The 24,378-nt window shown below is 40.7% G+C and overlaps 1 protein-coding gene across 2 annotated transcripts; it reads left to right on the forward strand.

Annotated features, from left to right (window-relative positions):
• The first annotated feature begins 396 nt into the window (after positions 1-396).
• ple (tyrosine hydroxylase ple) lies at positions 397-24,270 on the forward strand. Of its 2 annotated transcripts, XM_019061986.2 has the most exons (12): positions 397-834; positions 8,159-8,270; positions 9,590-9,649; positions 10,948-11,064; positions 14,718-14,863; positions 15,528-15,711; positions 17,211-17,367; positions 18,110-18,306; positions 18,759-18,894; positions 21,193-21,319; positions 21,684-21,913; positions 22,719-24,270. In XM_019061986.2, exons 1-12 carry the CDS (start codon positions 766-768, stop codon positions 22,888-22,890), a joined length of 1,707 nt encoding a protein of 568 aa, XP_018917531.2. In that variant the 5' UTR covers positions 397-765; the 3' UTR covers positions 22,891-24,270. The 2 variants fall into 2 exon arrangements, with proteins under 2 accessions (XP_018917531.2, XP_072154041.1); XM_072297940.1 differs by lacking the exons at positions 9,590-9,649; positions 10,948-11,064.
• The last annotated feature ends 108 nt before the right edge of the window (positions 24,271-24,378 follow it).

A 24,378-nucleotide genomic window follows, 5' to 3' on the forward strand; every position in this document is an offset into this window, starting at 1 on the left:
AATTAGAATGGCAAAATCCCTTACGGAACCGAGGGAAACTGTAAGAAACGCAGAGCTGGGGAAAACTACGTGGAAAAGTTCAAAAATCACAAAATTCCGCGAAAAACACGGGGCGGACAGTGAGTAACTTGTAAAGCGGGATTTGCACGAGAAGGACCGCGGAACAGGTGCCGGAATGTAAACAAACACTAGCGGCGGAGTCGAAAAAACCAGCGTGGTGGCGCTCCTCGGCGCTGACTAAGCGTCACGTTACGTCACGGATTTCCCGCGCCGGGGCGGAGCGGGGCGGGGTGGGGCGGAGGGAGTTTTGCAGAAGCTTCAGGGATGTTGCGCAGCGGAGTGGGAGGGCGTCAGCGGCGGAGGGAGGCTCCAGCTTTATATATACCGTTCCGACTCCTGGAAACTCTGTCTTATTCTTTACCGCGAGTTCGTGCGTTTGAGTGGTCAATCGGCGTAAACACACTTGTTTGTCACGAGAAGTTACTAGCGAAGAGCGAGTTCAAGTCTATTTGTCCAGTTTTTTTTCCGATCGGGTCGCAAAGTTTTTGTTTTGCATTTTTTTTTTCGCGATCGCAAATAGTTTGGAAGTGTCTTCGATTTTTAACGAATTTCTCAAGATATAGACGAGTTGTCGATTGTGCCAGCTCAAAGTCTGCGAAAGTCGTCAGCCTGGAGTTTGGAGCTTTTGCAGCGTTCAACCACGCAACAACCACCTCAAAACCACTTTTAGTTTCCGTGCTTAACAACCTAGAAAACCCTATCAAGATGATGGCCGTAGCTGCTGCTCAGAAGAACAGGGAAATGTTCGCCATTAAGAAATCCTACAGCATTGAGGTAAGCACCTGTCAAATATGCTTATTCCACCCCCCTCCCACCCCAAACTTTCAACTTGTCTATCAGAGCAATCAGAGACTATCAGGAGTCGAGCGATTATGTTCGTTTCGTGAGCTTGAAAAGTTCTAAGTCCAAAAAGTGCTATCGTAGAGGGAATGTTTTATTTTCACACTGTTTACAGCGAAAAATTTGGAAGAGGGTCAGTCTCGAGCGGATATTTTTGAGGCATGGGCGGCCAAGGAACAATTGCGTAAAATATAGATGCTCCCAAGAAAGTGTTCAATATTTTATCATAGTTATAGTGAGTAAAGGAGGAAAGAAGGCATTTAATGGAGAAGTTGTACCTCAAACATAATAGTAATGCAATTCGCTTTCCGCAGAAAGGAATAAAATCTAAGTCCTTTAAAAAATGAGCGTGGAAGAGACGATAGTGAGAGGGATTTAATGCTAGGATAAATATTTTAGCAATTTTCTCGAAATTTTTTTACTTCAAATTTTTAAATCTGTGCATGAGCTTTTGGAATCTTCACTATTGCTGATATTTTTCGAAAAGAGTTTTAAAATTTCGAGGTTGACGTTGAGGCTCAAAGAGGCGTTAATATTATTTTCACCTGAAATCAGGTGAAAGCTCAAAGTGTCAAAAGTTTAAATTCAATAGCTAGAACTAGAATTTCATGGCGGAAGAAAAGATTTCATAGAAATTAAAATGCTTGAGTGTGAGGTCGATGCAGCAAAAACAAAGTAAACTTTTCTTTAAAGTTATCTTCAAAAAAGGAAAATCTTCAGAAAATTTCAATTTTTTTTTCATTAGGAAATCCGGGCAATGGCATTGAAATTCTCTTTCTTAGCAATGCAAAATTAAATTTTTTACACTTAAAGATATTTTTTAATTTGACAACGAAATTACGCAATGAATTACATTTTAAAGTTTTCCTCCGAAACGTATTGATCAAGAAATTGTAATTTTGTTAAAAATCCTGCATTTTTAACACGCGAATACCGACACAAGTTGATGTTTGTTTCTATAAATTTATATACATTCATCTCGAACACCTATTAAAGTAATGACGAATACAAAAGCACGGTTCAAATCGAAGATTCGCGTGATATTTTTTCTTTACCTTTTTTTCCGATCTTTAATTAAGCGTCTGACATTGGGGATCCGATCATTAGCGCACGCTCGAGTAATCGGTGTGTGATTTCTTGCGGATGCGCAGAGGTCCCTTTCTGTTGTGTGCAACACGGTGTGGTTACTTGTACCGATTAATCATGAGTTTAACTCCGTAACTTTGTAATGAGTCTGATTCCTTCCTTGAAGGCTGAGGAGCCGATACAAAGAGAGATGACCGACATTTTATCTCTATTTTTAAACAAAGTTGGCAACGGCTGATATTTTGTGGCCCCTTCCGTGGTAGTAAAAGTAAACGTACAACGAAAAAATCGTAAAAATGCATGCAAAAGAACAAAAGAGCTGAACCATTCTATAGGCAAAAAAGTACTTTGTGCGAAAAGGGTGGAAATTTTTTTTAACTTCAAGTCAGGAAATTAATCGAAACCAAATCAATTCCTCATTCTATGGGTAAAAGACTCATTGCGTTTCTCACTGAGCACTATTTTTGTTACTTGAAATGAGTCAGCTCTTAAATCGTGTATATTTTGGGAGAGGAGGTTCTAGAAGTTGTTTCGCGGTGGGAATTCGATCCATTGTGTGATATAGCGCCAGGGATGAGGGAGGTAGGCAACCAGTCTGACCACTGTCCACCAGCCCAGCCCGCGCTTGAGGAATGGCAGGTGAGACAGTTAAAGGAAAAAAAACTGGTACCAGGGTCAAAAAGTGAGGTTGGAGTATTACCGAGTCCATGCGCTCAAGCGCTAGCGCAATGCTCGATGTAAGTACTCTCACCACTTCTGCGGTGCTGAGTAAAAACGACCTATCTGCATTGGTGCTCCCGCGGAGTTACGTGGATCCTGTTCAGCAGGAGTACCAGTGGCGTGACGTGAATTGCGATATATCGATTGATACGTAATTTAAACCTACGGTATAGAATCGATTATTAAGGTGTTCGCTGCGAATACCCCGTTTATCGATCCTTTTCCATAAGTTTAAATGGCAGATCATTCGATATATCGCAAAGCACGCCACACCACTGAGGAGTACGTGCGCTTCTGAATCCTCGAGACCTTGATTATCTTCTTACGATCGAGCTATGAGGCTATGACTCGCGTTCCACGACCTTGCGGCAATTGCGGGCAATAACTCAACGGTATTCCGGGCACCTTAAATACACTCTCAGCGCGTTACGTAATGAGCCGAGATACAGCATCCATGGTGCACCAGCACTGGAGAGCTCCACCCCCGCTCTGTGTTGCACTCGGTCGGTCCTTTTTCGGGGCGGGGGGATACTCTAGTCCTGGAGGAAAATTGCCCCTTACGGCGGAAAAATTCCCAGTCTTGCTAAACTTCTGGCGCACAGTGTATCGAGTCAATAAGACAGGTCGAACATGACATTTTTTACTAAAACTGCAAATTTTGATGCTTATTTTGTCACATTTTAAATTTCCAAGAGAGCTTCAAGAGGAAAATTTCACGAGAAACCCGATGGAGCCACTTTCAGAACCTCGAAGTTTTGTATAAACGGAGTTATAAGCGTTTAAAGTTTCCAAATTTTGTCCGACCTCACCTATTGACTCGACCCACTGTGTGGCGGAGAGAAGAAATTCCAGCTCGAAGGAGGAATTCTCTTTTTCGCCGAAAATTCCCTACTTTTTTCCTTCGGAAAATCAATGGGGAAATTTTCGACGGTACAATGATCTTAAATTTTTTGAGAGATCCTGATGCGAAAGTTTCCCTAAACAGGAGGGATATATCTGACGAGGGAGTAACGGCTGGATTGGAAACAGCGATTTCATATAGTTTCAAATTCAGCTTTCATGAGATTTTACAAGAGACATTTTCTCTCGCGTGTTGCATTCTTCAGCCAAACTTTTAAGATGAACACGTGCAAGGTAACTTTCTTGAACGAACTCATCGTACCTATAAATTCAAAGTTGTGAGCATGAATCAGGTACATTGAAATGTGTTCTCCGAATTGATGGATACGCTTGGCCCAATTCGAGTCACATCGTGGCGAACAAAAAATCAATTTAAAAATAAACTGCATACATTTAGCCGTAACTTAATCGGTGAAGGTCTTCGAAGAGGAGGTCCTCAAGCATCATGGGTATACGTTGTACGTTCGCGTGCAAGCCTATGTGAGTTGTAAACGGTCCCGTGTGTACGGGGAGTTATCATGTGTGAAGGAGAAAAAATTGAAGCTAATTATAAACTTCGATGCGCATCACTTGGGTACACAATCCGATCAGACCGAGAATAAGACTTAAATCAAACCATCCTGAGTCTCATTAGCTCATGAGCCCTGAAAGTTCCAATTCCCCTCGCGTGGCAGAGTTCGTTAGTTTGATGAGGCTAGTTTGATTCTCAGCTATCCAAATAGACGCATTTCTGCCAAACAGAACTATGTGCTTTAAGACATGAGCCCTGAGACCCATTCGAATATATGCATTACAGGGCCCACGTCGTAAGGCACTTAGTTCCGTTTGGCAGAAATACGTCCAAATGATGGTCCAAGCTAATGGTTTTATAGCAGGAAAATAGGGGCAGCGCCTGTTAACGGCTGTATCTGCAAGAATCACAGCGTCAGGGCCAGTGACATAGTCAAGTGTTCTTAATTATTGTGGTTTTCTATTCCTGAAACTTAATTACCCCCTTAAATCAACCGTTTTCTTCGCCATAATTAAGTCTCCTCGCGCAATGGGAAATATTATTTTTGCAGCGAGTCACTGTTCGGTCCAGCTCGAAACAATTGCCGACCTTTACGATAGTTTCTGCACTTAGTTGGCTCTCTCACTGCCCCGAATGAATTTATGAATCCAGTTGTGATTGTCATGATTTAAGATTTAATTTCTTACTCTCCCTTCTCTCACCTTGGCGGAGCTTTTGACGCTTGCTAAATCAAGCCACTTCGAATTTTCGTTATTATGTAGGTTAGCATGTTGTTTTATTTCGCTCGTTTACAATCTCCTCGCAGTTTGACACGAAAGCAGACCCTACCACTTTGTCAAAGGAAATTCCCCGCAAATTGTTTCAAAATTCTCTGTAGCTCAACGCACAAAACGACCCATCGATTGACTTGAAATTCGAAAATAATTTCCCGCGCACAGAAAAAAACAACAGTGAGAGAAATCATAGGAGCCATAACTTTACAACTAGTGTATTCTCTCTTAGACCTAAGGTGTTATGCAACCAACTCGTATTCTCGTGTAAAGATGCTCATTCAGCCGGTAGTTACCTCTCATATTCGTCATGGCCGGCGGTGTTTTTGTTGTTGCTGAAAATTAGCGAATCCTAACTAGGTACTTAATTGACGCACCGGATTCCTCTGACGTCCAAAACACCCTCCGGTGTGGATCCTCGCAAATAATGAGGGTGAAACTTCCCGCCTTGAGTGTTGAGTGTCAATTTTACCATCAGACAAGGAGAGCAGTCAAAAATGATTATGTCATGTGAGCAAGAGGAGTTCATCGTTGTTCTACAATCCAAACTTTTCACTATGTCCCTGGACGTGAACATGAATCCTTCACAAAATTTAGAACTCTCGTTTTGAATGTATCGTCGCCGCTCTGACTTAAGAGCATATCTTAATTTCCTCGAGAGCCCTGTTTTACACATCAGTTCATGCTTTCTGGAGATCTTGCGGAAATAGAGATACGCCCTTACGGCGGAGGAGCGACGATACGTCCAATCAGTGACTTTTTGGACGCATGTCTCTCACAGAGCTAAAAAGACTCCAAATGAAGCATTAAACGTTTAATTTTCCTATCTATTGTTGCTCACTGCATCAAAAGAATTCAGATTAATGTGACGGGAACTTTGAAAGCGGAAAAAGGTGACATCAATGAAGGAATCATCATTTCTTTTCCTGACGACATTTGCCGAAAATTCCGGAGAGGTATTTTTTTTAGTTTCCTTTTCAGAGAAAAATGAGCCGTCGGAATTTTCACTTATCAACCGTCGGGCCCATTTTCGGCCCCGGTCGGCGTCGGCCCAACAGGAAGCCGCGACGCGCCGGGCGCAATCAGCGATCAGGTCCCAAAATCACCTGATCGCGGCTGCGCGGCCGCTAGCTGGAGCGCGGCTGACCCTGAGCGCGGCGGGGGCGGGGGCAGGGGCAGGGGCGCCGGGGCGCGCGGTGACAAAGGCGTCGCGACGCCCGACGCGGCTGACGCAACTCTCGGCGGCAACGGGAGCATTTCCTGGTGCGCGGCGCGAGACTCGGAGGCGCCGAGCCGCGCCGGGCGGATATGCAACTCTCACGGCTCTTTTGGACCAAAACAAACCGCGATGCGCTCCCGGGGCCTTGACTCACTTTCAGAGTGATCTAGACCCAGTTTCGGCCCCCGCCACCGCGGCTACCGCGCCGCTCCCAGAGGTCGCTACCATTCTTCGCGCTCCTGCGTCGCGCCGCTCCGAGCCTCCGTTTACCGCGCCGATGTCGCATGCGCCGCACGGTGGATCGAGTCAATAGGAGAGGTCGGACAAAATTTTGAAACTTTGAAAGCTTATAACTTCGTCTACACCCAACTTTGAGGTCTTAAAAGTGGTTCCATTGGTTTTTTTGTGAAATTTTCTTTCAGGCACACGCCTTACACTTTAAAATGTGACCAAAATTCTCAGTTTTAGTCAAAAATTTCATGTCCGACTTCCCTAATTGACTCGATCCACTGTGCGGCGCTCAGTGGAAGGAATCAACTGATATCATAGTCGAGTCGGACATAATATTCTTGAATGAGCCTGCAAATTTTTATGTTCATTTTGTCACATCAAAAGTCTTAAGGGGTGTTTTTAAAGGTAACTTTTAGAAGAGATCGCACTGGACTCACTTTTAAACATTTACGTTTAGTGCTAACGAAGATATGAGCTGTTGAAGTTTCCACATTTTGTCCAACTTCTCCGACTGATTCGTTCCACTGTGCGACGGCGGCCCTCGAGCTTTGCCTCCGTCGCAAATTCCGTGCTGAAATCGGTGCTCCCCAGACGAAGGAGCGTAACTCCATTCCTAGGTTGCAAAATTGACTGAAAACTTTAAGTTTTTACAAGAATGTACCCGTACAATTTTTTAACAAAATTTGTCTAATTTTTGCATAAATCAGAGTAAAAATTAGTGAAATTTTCAGTTGGGAATGCCCAAGAAACTCTTGATGAAAAATTCAATTTCGGATGGGAAATTTTGTAACGTTGAAACTAAGTTACGTCCTTTCGTGAAAAAAAAAAAACGGGAAAATGGACGATAATCCTTAAACTTTTCGCGTTCAGTTTTTGATTTAAAAAAATGTCGATTTCCTCACAAATCTGCATAGCTTCGGAATCGCCCATAAATTAAAAGTCGAGCTTTTAAATACATATACATACATATGCAATATCTCTACATCGAGCATGGCGTGAAACTCCGTATTCAAAAAAATGCAGGCCGAAAAACCGGAGCGGGCTCTCGCCGACGATGACAGTTACGAGTGGACGCCCGGCTTAATGACGAGACAACACTCGGAGGGTGGGCGTAATGACCGGTGGTGAAGAGGGTTGGTCGGAAGGGGTTGAAGTGCGTGAAACGGCACCGAGTGTGGGCCAGGCCGCGGTGTTGACTGGCGGGCCGCAGTGCGGGATGCAACAAGTGTTTTGAATTAAAGGCGGAAGGCCCGACATCAGGGCTCATCCATCAAAAACACTTCCCAACTTGTCATAAAATATAGAGTACTTTATCGTGTCGACATTCGTATGAATGTAATAAATATATTTCCTCTCGTCGCCCGCTCTCGAATGCAGGACCCGCCCGCCCTACTCGTCGTACGTGACGCTAGAATCTAGATCGCGCCCTAGAGAGTGCCACTGGATAATTTTCTTCGTAATTTTCTTTAAAATATAGTAGCAATCTATAATATGGTAAAATTTGCACAGTCAATGATGTTTCCTGACGCGGAAGAGAAGAATTGCAAAGTTTGAGTCGAGCGGAAGTTGTAAGATACCGAGCAAATTCATGGGTACGATGCGCCTTCATTATTTTAGGTATACTACAAACTATCCCGAGTGCAATTATAGTTGCCTATTCAGAAAACGTATAAGTTCCGTTGTGTGCCCTCTTGATAATGGCAAAATACGTCTGATTCTAAGGGGGTACAGCAATGCTTCATAAATTTTAATGCTTTCTCCCTCACTCCTATGAACGATTTCTGTACAAATGTTTAAAAAATGTTTTGTTATGTGTTTTAGAACGGTTATCCAGCACGCCGCCGCTCATTGGTTGACGATGCTCGTTTCGAATCACTCGTGGTAAAGCAAACTAAGCAAAGTGTCTTGGAAGAGGCGAGACAGCGATCAAACGGTAAGTTTCCCAAATAGTTTTCTATTTTTCCTGATTAACGTGGTTCTGTTTCAAGCGCCATCACTGTAAGTAAATTCCTTTGAAAATCAAGAATGCTCGCATTTAAAACCAATTAAGATACTATTTTTTAAACGGCCTAGAAAAAGGCAGCGTTTTATGATAAAAAATCAGATTATTTCATCGTGAAGCTGATTTTTTTCAATTAAGTGACCCCTGATCTGTCATTTTTGATCGTGAATTAGTATTTTTTTCATAAGCGTAAAGAATACTAATTCTACCTTTTTGCTCTGCTGAACGCACGATCTCACGATCTGCAAACAGACATTCTCCCGTGTATTGAATTTAACGTAAACTTTATAGATGATCTAAATATTTAAGATAACTAATAATCTCATCCACGAAATTAAGCAGAACCACGTTAATTTTCGAATGATTATTTTAAATTTCCCGCAAACTTCAATGTTATTTATGCTAGTCATGATTGTTGAGTAGAGTTTTTTGTCCCGTACTTTAATTGATAAATGTAGTGTACGTACTTTTAATTTTTGATTTGCATGATTAAGAATTTTCAAGTATATAGAAATAATTTCGCAACATTCAAAATGAGATTTTACATTGAGAAGAGCTAACAAACTTTTTTGGTTGCATCAATGCGGCAGCAGATTCTCGTTAGGGCCCATTTGAATCCGTCGATTTTAAAACTTATCAAGTCCATTCTCTGGTGAGCTTTGAGCTTCATAAGAGCGCTTAAATTCTGAGGGTCACCAGATATGGACATAGTTCGTTTTAACATTAAAAAATTAATTTAATCAGTGAAAATCGCAGGTAATAAGCCACTCCTTATTGTGCTGCCATTCCGGGCCTGCAGCTCCTGTGTATAGCACGGTTATTACAGGGCGCGGACAAAGGCTATAAAAAGTTGATTTTCTACTTTAAAGAGCGCGAAAAGCTCAGTTATGGCCTTTTACGACTTTCCTTATACGATTGATGCGTGTAGAATCATGTGTGGAGCCTGCGCAGTGAGTGCACCACCGTCGCCTAATTTATTCTAAAATGCACCCGTTTAATGATAGTTTTCCCGGATTTTGGGAAAATCTCTTGATATAGCAATATAGCATCGCGGTTACAAATGTGCCTGCCGTTCAAAAATATGGTCTAGGAAAAATACACTTGTTCTGATTAAGTGTTTAGATATATTTTGTTGATTTGATCTTTTCTTTTTTCTATGATTTCTTTAGATTTTTCACTAAGTTTTTTTTTTCATGTAGAACTGCACGACAGCATGTTAAACGTTTTCTGTTTTATGTTCTTTCCACCAGAATCATTCACAGACGTGTCCGCAGTCCCAGTCATGACTGCACAGACCATTCAAGTAACAGGTTGGTATTCATTTAATTACGTCTCACTACACCCACATTGAACGAGAAGAGAGTAGTAAATTCGGGATGGACTTCCTTTGATTCTTGAAAAATTAGTTACCTTCTTTAAGGAATGGTAGAATTTCTTCATTTTTTCCCCCCATCATTTCTTATTTTCTAATGAGGTTAATGACACGACCGAGTTGCAGATGGGCCAGCACTTTCATGTTAGGCTCCCTTACTTTTTCTCGAAACCGACTGAAAATTTTCCAAATCTGCCATATTAAGCAATTTTTCAGTCAGTGCTTGTTTGTTTTCTGATGAGGTTAATGGCATTCTATTCCCATGTAAGGCTAATCCTCCAACACGTTTTTTTAGATTCTCTCGTAATATTCCTCTCCATTCGCAAAAAATTAACGTTTCTTCTTTTCACTGCGTGAACATTTACTTGGCCAAACTGTCCCTCGGTTCGAACTCAATTTTATTTTAATTTGCCCACCGACAAACATATCAAGATGGAAGCAAAATAAAAATTAGATCGGAATCAGCTGCAAAATATGTACAGCTTCAGAGAAACTTGTTTGAGGGTGTTGCCTGTCGATTTGTGGCGTGCCTCTCAGTGCTAAATTTAAAACATGACAATAGTCAAAAATGCGGGAAAACATGAAATTGCGCTAAAATTAGCCTTGAATCCCTGCCTTAATCCTGCAAAGACTTGGCCTTGTCCTGTCTGCTGTTTTTACAACCTAGGCTCATTTTCATTTCGTTATTTTTCAATTTTTAAAAATCAATTTTTTCCCCTTGATTACCTTTATTTTCTTTTATATTTTTACTTTCGTGACGGAGCAGGTAAAATTTTTCCTCTCAATGCAAGAAAAAAGAAATTAAGTGAGTATCCTACAGCTTAGAGAGATAATTTTGCATCAGTCAGCGCCAAAAAGCGCAAAAAACGCCTAAAAATTCCTAAAAATTTTCCCTCTGTCAGCAATTCAGAGTTTGAGGGCGAAAAATTGAGAATTCAAGGAAAGCGTTGTCATTGCCACCTCTCAAAATGGTGAAACGCTCATGGCATCATCAAAAGTACGAATTACGGCTTAAAATTTTACAAAATTTTCTTGAAAATATTGGAAAGTGTTAAATATCAAAGCAATCCATATTTTTTGACCCCAAACCAGGGGGTTCACCGTGTGGATACTAAATAATTTGAGTTTCCACGTTGAAACGTATTTTGCCTGCTTCTATCACGCTTTTTCGTTTTATTTTTTATCTCGTTGATTTATTATTGATTATTATTTTGCTCGTTTTATTTTGAAAATTAGAAGAACCAAAAATTGTTGAACCGGTTGTCGAACCAGTCCCGGAACCCGTCAAGGAATCTGAGCCGGAACCAGAGCCAAAACAAGAGTCTGTCACGGAAGAATCTCCAGAGGAATCAGGTGGGCGATCTTTTTCTCTACATTTCCTCTCATATCAAGAAAATCCAACACTCGTAATAACTTAAGTACAAACGCCCAGTTTCAATTTCATCGAGCCATGTCCCATCAATACCAAAGGAAAAAAATAAAAAATATTTAATGGATGTACCGTTGGTCATCAATCACACCAATCGGGCGGGAAAAGTTTTGTTGAAATTAGCAGCCAAAGACCTGAGATGGACTCATAAAAACATTTAGTCGCGTAAAAAACGGAGGAAAATGGCCTTGGCTGAAAGGAGCCTTGATATCCTCCTCGCAAGCTGCCAGAAATTATATTCATTAAAAATGCGACGATCCGTGAGTTTTACAGATAGCTCGAAGCGATTTCAGCCTACGTTCTTATTTCAGCAAAAAATTTAAGCCGACGCGTTAAGTGTGGACACGTTTTTTGTTTCACAAAGAACACACCCTCTGCTCGCGGCGACAGTTCGGCTTTCCTTCTTCTTTCTCTTCGTATATTTCCGAACAATGATCGTAACTTATCTCCGAGTGAAATCTGAAAGGAGGAATTTCCCACACCCTTGTAGTATTCTTTCTATTTAACGGCAGCAAAAACTTTTGAAATAAATTATTGCAGAGATTGATCATTTACTTTTTTAAATAAAAAAAAAAATAAAAATAAAATGAAATATTTTCACATCCACGCCCTCATTATGATCATTCGTTAAATGATAAAATGAGAGAAAGTATTGATTATGGCTTGGTGACTTTGAATGTGGGAAAACCCCTTCATTTTCAGTGCATGCAACATAGACTACTCACTCGTTGTTCTTTTCTATGTTCATTGTTAGAATGCTGTCTGCGTAGTTATCTTTGTTTTGTTGTGCTTTTCAACGAATCTTACGATCCCGGTAAATGTTTTACCCAAAGGAGCAGGAGGGAAACTATTGAAACACTGAAAAATGACACGACTTTGAAAAGTTCAAATACTCGTAAACAGCATGACTAATAGTTGAACGCCTTATTCTTCTTCAATTTAAAATAATTATGTATTTCCCTTAGGTTCTTATGAGCCCTAAACCTGATTTTTTTACGGAACTAGGTTAGTTATATTTTTTACCTAGAAACTAAACATTTCAGTGTCGATGTGAAAGGATGCACAATCGAGGATACGCGAAAATGTAAGCGGGGACTAAGAAAACGGTGACAGAAAAGTGAGGAATAAAACGATGTGAGTTAATAGAACCGGGATGGCACAGAGAGAGAGAGGAATAATTCGAGATAGCGCAATTTTCTTCAGGCAAGATGGATTCAAAATCTGTGCGGAACCTTTCAGTGGGAAAAACAAAGAGGAGGCAGGTGCTACGTCTTTAACTGGAGGAAATTGCTCCTCAGGAATACTTTTGCAGTCGGCCCTTTGCATGGACGGCAGCACCTTGTTGCCGTCCAATCCTTTGAGAGCTTCCCAATTTTATTCTCCAAAGTGTTGCCTAACTTTCATTTTTTTAGGAGGGGCATTATTGAAATTCAACATCAAATTTTCGCCCGTGACTCGGTACCAAATTTTTAGAATGATAGACAGATCAAGTGACATCGAAGCCATTTTTGACGAACTTTATTTGGGCTCAAAGGAGAGCAGACTCATTTCTTCCAAACTAACTCTCTGTTAAAATAAAACAAAAAATCTCAACAAACTATTCACATTTTTCTACGCATAGTAATGAGATTCCTACCGTAAAAAAAAATCGTTAAAACTCACTTAAATCGCGGTTTTCCGTAATTAAAATTTTTATGAGAGGAATAAACTATTAGTCTTATCTGAGATTTTTGCAAAAACAATTTTCGTGAGGTGAGAAAAAAATTAAAAGTTTAAAATGTAATTTCGATCAAATTGCGTGGAAAAAGTCAAATTAAAGTATTTGGGCTAAAATACTCTTTATGTTTAGGACTCTCGTGCTCCATAGTTCCTGTTGATCGAGATAATGCGCTTATAATTCCCTCAACTATAAGAACGCCCAACTAGGAGTCTCCGGCGTCAAAATCTGAGACACACGTTTTTGAGCTTTCATCTGAAATGCACGAGTATAGCTTTCACACAGTGGCAACCGGGTTTTAAGGGCCGAAGTATGGGGTGGTGAGAAAGGGAAAGGAGGGAGGGGTGTTATGTTGAGCTCCATTATGAGCACCATTCCCGTCCAAGCTCTGCAGTGTTGGCTTTTGCCTGGGCAGCTTTCGGCTGATAATTCAAAGGAAGTGGTTTACCGACGTCCGCCTCCACGGATATGACGTGCTACCGTCACGTCCCCACGTCCGACTCATAACTTGGCCGCGCGCGATTTCCCGCCCGCTAACAGAATTTTCGTTTTAAAATGCAACCGATGGGTCCTCTCGCCACCAGTTGCTCCACTTGTTACGCCATTGCTGCCGTGCTAAGGAGGAACGCCGTATGAACATTCGAGAGTTGCCAAATTCCCTTTGATAAAATTTTTATTTATGAGGAAAATTATGAATATTCTTCCTTGAAATTTTCAGAAGTTTTAGATCAAATTACAAACAAAATTATCTGAGAAATCGGTAGACAAATATTCAAAAATTTTCCTGTAAATTGAAGATTTGCCAGGAGAAATTTGGCAACGCCTGAAGGCCCATACGGCGTTCTTCCTTAGCACGGCATATTGCGTCACCGTAAGCTCTGCCCCAGTCATGACAGTGCGCTTTCAATCTTGAGGAAGTTTTCCGTGCGAACTTCTGAATCCGATTTTTCAACCCCACACGACAAAAATCGCTCCACCGAAAATTTTGCCTCCATAGACTAGGGATCTTTTTCTCACGGCCAGCAAAGTTTAGTAATTTTTTTATATTGTGTCACCTGTCTCCTCTCTGTTCCTTTGCGGAAGCTATCTCGGTACAAGCAATCAGAAAAACGCGGCCGGCGTACAAATGAAATAAATGATTGAAAAAATCTCAGACTGAGGACAGTATATCAAGGCATGAAAAATCGGGTATGGCAACGGGCAAAAACACCAGATCGGCAGAGTTTTTTTTATTAGAGTCTCATTCTTTTGCTGGCAGGCAGTGAGCTGATCGATTTATTATCATTTGAAGCATTCGATGCTTCTCATTTGAATTGCATAATCGATGTCTTTCGAGATGTAGCTCTGAATTGATGGGTTTGGAGTAAAAGGCGTATAAGTGCATGCTTGAAAAAATTGAGATATTAATGATTTCAAGTAAAACTAGTCTTAATTCATATTCTGCGAAAAATTCGTTCCCAAGTTCCAATATTTAAGCACCAAGAAGTCAGGTTGAACTTTCTTTCCGCCATGAGGCTCCATGTAATTCCGAAACTTCCAACAAGTACTTCTTGAAATAGCAAAAACTGAACTTATGCGCCTTGTTTTCCAAGCCCCTCAGTTGGTCTGTGCCTATTTATACGAGGTCGGAAACCGGAAGTACAGAAGGGTAGGAAACCAGAGCGGATAACGCTGTAGCGCGTTACGGTTGCTCATGGAAACTATTGAATTTAACACCATTATCTTGAACTTGGTCAATTAAACTGCAGCGACCTCGAGCGAGTCTATCGACGCGCGCCCTTCAGCGCGTTTGGAGCGGGCAGAAGAAAAAATTAGATTGGATACATAGGTCTCATGCATTGAATTTGTGTTGATTGACAGACGCCGGCCTGACGGAAGAGGAGGTCATTCTCTTGAACGCCGCGAGTGAGAGTAAGGAAGCTGAAAATGCTATTCAAAGAGCCGCCCTTGTTCTGCACATGCGCGAGGGAATGGGCTCCATGGCCAGAGTCCTCAAGACGATCGAAGTAAGTAATTTTCAGATAAACACACGTTTCAGAGGATTTAATTCTCGCAGGAATCTCGAGGAGCTCAGAAAACTCGTCCGAGGAAACCTTCAGGCCTGATCGCATGACCTCCTAATTAGGTCACGCATCCATCCGCCGGCTTTTATACTTGCTCATGGAAAAAATTCAGTCGTTGGGCACACCATGTGCATACAAGAAAAACCGACAGCTAAATTTCTTGTAAATTTTCCGATTTTTACGTCTTTTAAGTTCTTCAAACTTTTATTTTTTCACGATGTGGTATGATTTGAATCTCAGCGCAATACATATACAAAACGGCTGCCTTTACTTTAAAACTCTATGCGGTTCTCTCCGATTACCAGCAAGATACATTTAACTGCCAATTGCTATTTTGTGCACGAATTTGACTTCATCCGACGTTTTAAAATGAATGGTTTTTCCACATATCACAATTTCTCCGTCTGTCTGCGAATTTTCTTTATCGCAGAATATGTAAATTAATAAAGCGATGATTAAATCAAAACAGATTTTTTAAAATACATATTATCTTGCACTTCTCTCTCCATTGAATCGATTGAGTAGTGCCGCAGGTGTGAGTAGGTACTATAAAATTTCACAAACTTCGTGAGGCTAATGAGGATTTTTTAAAATTTTTTTTCAACAGAACTTCAAGGGAACCGTCGTACACATGGAATCACGCCCATCGAAGTCCGACGGTATCCAGTTTGACATCTTGGTCAAAGTGGACATGTCCCGACGAGACCTCCTAAACCTCATCCGCACCCTCCGCCAGTCCGCTTCCCTCGGTGGTGTCAACCTCCTCACCGAAAACAAAGTTAGCGTAAAAGGTGAGTAAAAAGTCGCGAAATAATCTTCGAATTTGCTATAAATGAGATCCTGGAAAAGCTCATCCCAATTCATAAGCCCTGGATAGACGATCAAATTCCGAACCAATTCCGATCAAAGTAGACATGCTGATGACTGGTGGTCACCATCTACCATCAAATTTTGAAATTTTTTGTTCAAAGTAAGATCAGAACGGAGTGCCACCATTCATCATTTCCTGCCACAGGAAACATTTCTGCCAAGTTTTCATGTAAAAAATTAAGCAAATTAATGAGTTTGAGACTGATGACTCCCGACACTTTGTTGCTACTTTGATCGGAATTGGTTCGGGAATTTGATCGTCTATGCAGGGCTTTAAGATCCTGACGTTCACTTTTCGGGGCAAAACTGTGTGGGGTCTTTAAGCATGGGGTCTTAAGTGTGGTCGAACGATGAATGAAAGTTCTGCATAGGGAAATAATCGATTACATAATACACGGTATCCACTCTTGTGAGTGTGTACCGTTTGGCCCGCGCTGAAGTTGATCAGGGCGTGTGCTGCGCGATGTAATTGAAAGGATGAAGAGTGAAGGTTGTCAAAGAAGCGGAAAGAGTGCAATTAAAGTGGGATTACAGGCACGAACCACGGCGAATAAGACCAGATATGAATTCAAGAGGCATTTTGTTTTCGTCCCAGACAACGGAGTCATCCTCCGCCATTGCTTCGTTAATTGTGCCGTTATTTCATCCGCGATTAGCGTTTTCCGATGAGGTCTCATCTTTTCCCCCGGCTCCTTGTCCAAATAAACCCTTGTTCTGCCGTCCTAAGGAAGAACGCCATATGAACATTCAGAAGTTGCCAAATTTCCTTCAATAAAATGTTTATTTTTGAGGGAAGTTATGAATATTTTTCTTAGAAATTTTCAGGAACTTTAGATGAACTTGCAAGCAACATTATCTGAAGAATTGGAAGAAAAATAATCATAAGTTTACCTGGAAACTCGTGTTTTAGAAATGGAAATTTGGCAACGCCTGAAGGTTAGGTTAAGTTAGATTGGAATTTGGGAGCGAATTTTTCACAGATATGCATTAAAGACTAGTTTTACTTGAAATCATGAATATCTCAATTTTTTAAAAAAATGCACTCATGCGCCTTGTCCTCCAAGCCCCTCAATTTCAATAAGAGGCGATTCTTGCAATTCGGCAACAGTGGGCATACGTTCAGGGGTTGACATCCCATTTGATGTATGTAAAACAATCGATATTTTTTGAGGTGCAAGCTAAATTGATAATAGATTGTACTTGGACGTATTTATGCTAAAAGGACATATGTTACATGCGAATCCTATGCACATAATTCTTTTCAGCATAAACACGTTCATTTGAGCTTTTTTAATTGTATACATGCTCATCGAGAATAATGTGCTGGCATATTTTTAGATCATTTCAGGCAATGCTCTATCACCTGGAGTTAAATTAAAACTGTACGTTGTTCAATATGTCTTCTTTTCTCCTTGTGCAGACCCATGGTTCCCCCGACACGCTCGCGATTTGGACAACTGCAACCACTTGATGACCAAATACGAACCCGAATTAGACATGAACCACCCAGGATTCTCTGACCCAGTGTACCGCCAGCGCAGGAAGGAAATCGCCAACATTGCTTTCGAATACAAATAGTGAGTATTAAGTACCTTTATAAAGCTGTCATCCTGATATATCCCTCACCCAAAATAAATTCCTTTTGAAAGAAGCAATTCAACATAAAAAGGAAAGTTTAAAATGAAGAACTTGCACGTAAAAATTGTTTCATGCAAAGGTTCGTGGTGCCCTTATGCGATTCAGTTCAATGGTAGCTCTTTTATAGATGATGCTTAACACATGTTGTTTACTTGCAATCTCCTCATTGCCTTTAATAGATATAAACACTATCTTGTCGGAAAACACTAAGGGAAAAGTGAGCAGTTTATATCACAATTTTTATTCATTCCAAATGAAAGCTAGTATGCAGAAGTCTTTCTCCCTCATTTTTTCCTTTATTCTAAACCATATTTTGCCAATCTTTGACAGAAGGAAGAAAAAGAGGAGGTGCTTTAATTGTAAATTCTGTACCAACCCAATACAAAAGCTGCTAAATGACAAAAGTAAAATCGATAGCCAACAATATTGCTATTATTAGCGGCGAGGAGCTCAAAACGCCTTCATTTTTGAACGATACAAAATCTGCAGCTTCTGTGTTATTTGCATCGGAGCTCATTGAACGATATTTAGCAAGGCACTTTTTCTGTCAAGTTTCCCACATTAATATTGCACCTTAAATTACTTTTTCAATACCTATTTATGTTAGCCTACAAACTCTAATTTGGAAGCAGATAATTTCAAGAGCTCCTCTCTAAATGTATTCAATCGTTTTGCTTACAGCGGAGACCCAATCCCTGTCATCGATTACGCTGAAACCGAAGTTCAGACTTGGGGAGCCGTATTCAAGAGGGTTCTTGAACTGATGCCCCAGCACTTCTGTGCCGAATACCGCAAGGTCTTTGCCATGCTCCAGGAAGAAGGCATCTTCCGCGAAGACAAGATCCCTCAACTCGAGGAAATGTCCGCTTTCCTTAACAGTAAGTTTGTTTTTCTACATTTTTTTATTAGTGGCGTGGCGTGAATGATCGATTATCGATATTTCCTCATTTGAAGGTATGTTCGTTGCGAACACCCAGTGTATCGATCTTTTTCCATAGGTTTAAATGGCAGATCAACTGACATGAGGCAAAGCACGCCATGCTAATGTTTTTCATCATTCCTAAGTTCCTTTTACCTACATTCCAACTTTACAAAGTAAAATCAACGATGAATTCACGAAATCACACAAAATCGTAAACATTTCCTGAAATTTTCATTGAGAGCTTTACCTTAAGAACGGAATGAAACGGTACTCAGTTAGTTGCATAATCTATTGCATGCCCTAACGTGACCACGTGGAGAAATATCTCATTATAGACTGATATCCCATAGAAATTTAGATTACATTGTTGGAAGATGAAGTTCCTTACACCTATTTTTTTGTTAACAGAACATACTGGTTTCACCCTGCGTCCAGCTGCTGGTCTTCTCACTGCTCGAGACTTCCTCGCCAGTTTGGCATTCCGTGTTTTCCAGAGCACACAATACGTGCGTCACGTGAAAACCCCATTCCACACCGTAGAACCGTAAGTTTCCTTTTTACTATATTTTTACGATGGTTCGCAAATCAGCCGAACTGATTTTTAATCCACCTAAATGTGTGTTTTATCCACCTAAACCCACACTCAACAACTATGAGCAGAAAAAGTCATTCTTTCACCATCTGCGCGGAACCGCACGCTACTTAGGTACTCTTCCGTGCACCAAAAAAAACCAAATCGCCTTCAGTTTTTAGCATATGCAACACAGGCATCCTTCGAGCAGGAATAGTTGCATCGAAAGGTTCATATTATAGGCATTGCGTCCATCGGTCGATCCTCCGACTAAAGATACCTAGCTAAAGTTGCATCCGTAAATACGATGCTGAAATGCCTCTTGAGACAACTAAGTTCAAGAGTTGGTTAATTTTTCAAAGCGCTTTAAAGAAAACGTTTAGATATTGAAACATTTGATCGCATACTCTCTACTATTCACGGGGTATATCATCAGGGACGTGTGAGATCAAAGTCGGGAGACCGTATTAAAAATTGTGTCAGTCAAAAGGCGGGGCAGGGGGAGAGAAAAATAGGGGATGAGAGAGGTTATGAATGATTTGACAATCCGCTACGGCTCTTCGGACGGGGAGGGGGGGGGGGGAGTCAATTATCGGGAGGTTACAAAGACCGAGGCGGCTAAGAGGATAAAAGTGGCTAAGGAAATAAGTCTCAGATCTAGCTCTGAACGCGGCTCACTTCCGTTTCCTCCGAAGCGGGGAGCAGGGTCTCCCTCGGGGTCCTGCCCCCCCTGCCCCCCTCTCCCGCCCCCCGCCCTACGCCGCTACGATTTTCAGCGATTACCTCAATGAGCGGTGAAAATGCCTCGACTCGATTCCCGTGGCTTTTAGCCTCCGCCGCCTCCAGCCCTCTGGATTACAGCGTCCCCTCCCCCGCCTTTTAACCCTGTTGACATTCCATGCGTCGCGCATCTTTACTCTTCTCCTTTCCGCAACCACATTCTCGTATCGACTTTGCTTTTCCATTTTTTCCCCGACTCTCCAACTTCATGTGCAATTTTATACCGGTAAGAGTGGGAAGAGCTCGAAGTGCCCGTAATTCTTGGTGGAGTAAAAATTGGAAAGAAAATTTAAATCATTTTCAAAGACTCGCGTATCTTACCTCCGAACTTTCCGCTCCATGCGTAATTCGAAAGGTATTCGGAAAGTTTGGAACTCAACCCGAGACGTTGCAGGTTTCTTGCATGATTTCACTTTTCTCGAAAAATAACGAATTAAGAATATTTCTTTAACTTTCTCTTCGTCTTTCATAGAATTCTCAAATTTAAAAAAAAGCATTCATTCCTTCAAAAACTTTCGCCATTTTTATAATGCAATTGTATTCCAGCTTAATATTTTCGCACCAAAAATTTAGAAGAAGGGTTCTCGTTCTGTACTCTGCATCTTGTTCTGTTCCTTTCCCTCAATTCGTGGAAATATTTTGGGCCAGCTCATAATTATTGAAACAAAACGAAACAAAGTAAATTCAAAAAAATTGGCAGTTTCCGATGCGGCTGAGTTACTTCCATGCGGAATTTGCTCTAGCAAGGGGGTTGACTGTTGAGGCTTTCACATCGACCTGCATTCAATGGCGAAGAAATAAGCGTCGCATTCCAAGGAACGATTAAATACACAAATGACGGTTCTACGAAAATTTGAACAAGGGCCGATGAGGAAAATATCACCGAGGGTCTAGCTATACAATCCCCTTTAAAAAATTAATTGCGAGCGGCTCATTGTAGGCGGAGAGGGGTAATAGGTACTTCTGGGAGAGGAAATTTGATAGAAACTTATATCATCAAGCCTGAGATGGAAAAGGGGGGTATTTTGGAGCGACGGAAGTGTGCTGCCCCCTTTCGCGGGGCGTCGCTCACGACAGCCCTTCCGTCAGATTCATTAAAAGGGCGTTAAGTGAATAGAGTGAGAACAAAGCTAAGTGTCTCTTTTCTGCCCCGGCCGTATAATCGAATTATTCGTCATTTCACGACGAGTATCGCTGCAATCCAGAAGTAATATCGCAAGGGTCTCCTCTTACACATTCCATGATGATATTTCCCATCCCTTATGATTTTACACGCCTACGAGTTCGTCGATGAAATTGCGCTTTTAATCGAGGGATGGAAAAAAATCGTCGGTCATTTAAGTAGGCACAGTTTGACCCAAGCAATTTATTTTTTCGAGAAAAATTACGCTGCATTGCAGTGTGAAATAGTAATTGTTGATCGATATTTAAAACGTATTATTTAATTTAAAATTTAAGAAATAAAAATGACAAAAAATGTTTCTGTTTCAGTGACTGCATTCACGAGCTCCTTGGTCACATGCCCCTGCTAGCTGACCCCGCCTTCGCTCAATTCTCGCAAGAAATTGGGTTGGCCTCCCTTGGAGCCTCCGATGCTGAAATCGAAAAATTATCCACGGTAAGTAAATATCACAGTTATTTCAATTTACAAATTCCAAAAATTAGATCCGTAATTAATTAAACTCTCAATAAAGGGAAAATAATCACCGAACAAAGTGCATCATTAAAATCATTTTGTAAAAATTATTCTAAGTATGATTCCTTTCGTTGATTTAAAAATGTTCTCTCTGTAGCAGCCCAACTTTGAATTTTTAACAATGATTGCTCGTAAATGTTTGATTCGAGGAAGCAAGTCGGTGAGAAAGTGAAATTATGCGGATAACATGTAACGACTTTCAGCAAAATGTTGGCAAACCTTTCAATTTGAAGGCATCCTATACGATCATTCGATTTTTAATTTTTTGCTTTGCGGTCTTTTCCAGGTCTACTGGTTCACCGTTGAGTTCGGACTCTGCAAGGAAAACGGAAAGGTGAAGGCCTACGGAGCTGGACTGTTGTCTAGCTACGGAGAGCTCCTCCACGCTATCTCTGACAAGCCAGAACACCGACCCTTCGACCCTTCCACCACTGCTGTCCAACCCTACCAGGACCAGGAATACCAACCTATCTACTATGTCGCTGAAAGTTTCGAAGATGCAAAAGAAAAATTCAGGTGAGCATATAATCAACTCTACACCTAGTTTGATGGATTGAAATTTAGGACGCCTACTTTTCGGCGGTTATGCAATTTAAGCTACTTGGACGTCGAAATAGTTGTATGCGTAGCTTTTGATGTAGATCTTTTGTGGATCGACAAAGTGGACAAGTTTGAGGAGTCACGGAAAGTGAATATTTGACTGACGCGGACAAAATATGGAAATAAATCATTTTCTAGGAAATGTTTAGTGCCTTTACGATTTAAAAATGTAATTTTGAGTTTTTACGAAGGCTGGATTTTCCGCATGAAAGAAGACCCGTAAAGTAAATGGTGAATCACACTCATTGTAACTATTTATACGATATTTAAAGGTGTGCTTTTAAACATTTACTCAGTACCACAGTATTGAATAGCCGTCGAGGCGAAGAGATAAGTTCAAAGGAAAAATCTCTTAACAACCTTAGAGACAAAAAGCGCATTGTATTTCTGCGGGGGAAAAAGTGTAAGCGAAGTGATAAAATTCAAGTCTTTCAACCATGCGATTTGAATTTTCCCCTCGACTAAATCCATCAGAAGTACATAAATATACATAAGAGCCGCTTTCATAGTGCTCTCGAGCGCTCTGCGACGCCCAACCGCCACAGTGCCCTTTCCTCCCACAGCCCCCCCCCCCCCCACGGGGTTGCTACTCCCTTATTTCATTTAAAAGCACCTGTCGCCACTCTTTCATTGCGCCATCTGAAATAATTTGATAAAATATCGTAACGCTCGGAAATTGTATAAAATTCGACTAATGGGCCTGAATTATTCTTTGTTCCAGGAAATGGGTTTCAACGATGTCTCGACCATACGAAGTGCGATACAACCCCCACACCCAGCAAGTCGAAGTTTTGGACTCCGTAGACAGGCTAGACAACCTGATGTCTCAGCTGAACTTGGAAATGCTTCACTTAAACACAGCTCTCACCAAGCTGAAGGCTAGTTTCGCGTAGAGCAACCCATTGATACCTCCCCGATTATGCATCTTTACCCATCGATCGATTTCCTCCGTGCAACGAGTTTGTTACCGGAGTGAAAACCCGTCACAATGCTACATCGAAATTTTATCTTCCTGATACAAAATTAATGAACGTCCATTCGTGGACAACTTTAATCGCCTCTCATTGTTGGGTAGGGCTGTATCTATTTCCTTCCCGAAAAGACTTCGAATGCTTAGAGATTTTATTGTAAAGATTCATTTGTTGAATGAATACTCGTTTCTTTTGCATCTCATTAAATTATATAGTAATTTTATTTTTTTGTGTATATAATGTGCTTTAAGTGATTTGTGTAACATACGAACGACGGGCGATTTGAAACTCTAGCGAAGTTTCTATCACGCCAACTGTGGAATCAATACGTTATAATTTCATTGTTTCTAGTGCTGTCGGGCGCGCTTGTGTCCTGTCAGATTCTTAGTCTTGACATATGTGTACAGTATGTTAGCTGAGCGGAAATGATGTCTTTATAAAGAAGTTTTTGATGTACCTATTTTACTGCTTAGTTGTAGGTGCCTCTTGCCAACACGTTTAAAGCACACTAAACCTATGCCTATATTTAAAGTGATTACCTACGACAATGTTAGTTTTAGCTTATTCGCTGTTCTTTCGTCTCCTATTAGATTAGAGTAGATAATCTATAATAGAAGCCCCCAAACTTTGTTCAAACAAAGTTGTTGAAATGAGAAAATTTAGTTTCTGATCTTTTTTTTCGTTATTTTGTTTATTGTTTTTTTTTATTATTCGCATTTAGATTCTCTTCAAAATCAAATAGTGCAATAAGCAATACTTATGACCTATTTTTCGTTCAAACCTTAAAAAATTAACAAAAATATCCTGAATTAGTGAATGAAGAAGTTCCTCTGTTCGAGTTCAAATTGTGTTGGCAAACATTTAAAGCTGAAAGTGATATTATAATTTATTTGTGAATAATTACCTTTTAGATTATTTATTTATCTTAGGCATAATTTACTTCGTCTTGTTACCTAAGTATGATTGAGTTTAAACTCTACTTTAAAACTAGCACATTGATATGACGTATCGTATGCATGCTTAAGACGTTAATGCATGCATACAATAGCACCTTGATTCTACCTATCTACTTATTTGCAAATGCGTGTACTTATTCACCGGATATTATATATTTTCTGGATTTAGATAATTACTCTGGTTAATATTACAACAGCTTAGTTCGCAATTGTGTATCAACATATTTTTGGTTTTATCTGTTTAAGTACGTGTGTCATTTGGAGTATGCACTGGCACACGTTTTACTTTAAATTATTGTCGACAAAAATTATATTGAAAAATATATGAGAATTTATTTATGATAAATCACGTCTACCATTTCTTTAGTCTAACAAAACACAAAACCTTCAAAAGCAACCTTCTTGCACCTGATACCTTTTAAAGAAAAAGTAGAGGCTGTGTCGGAAAAAAATT

The sequence above is a fragment of the Bemisia tabaci genome, chromosome 3 (genome assembly GCF_918797505.1).
Source record: "Bemisia tabaci chromosome 3, PGI_BMITA_v3".
In the NCBI taxonomy this organism is placed as follows: Eukaryota; Metazoa; Arthropoda; class Insecta; order Hemiptera; family Aleyrodidae; genus Bemisia; species Bemisia tabaci.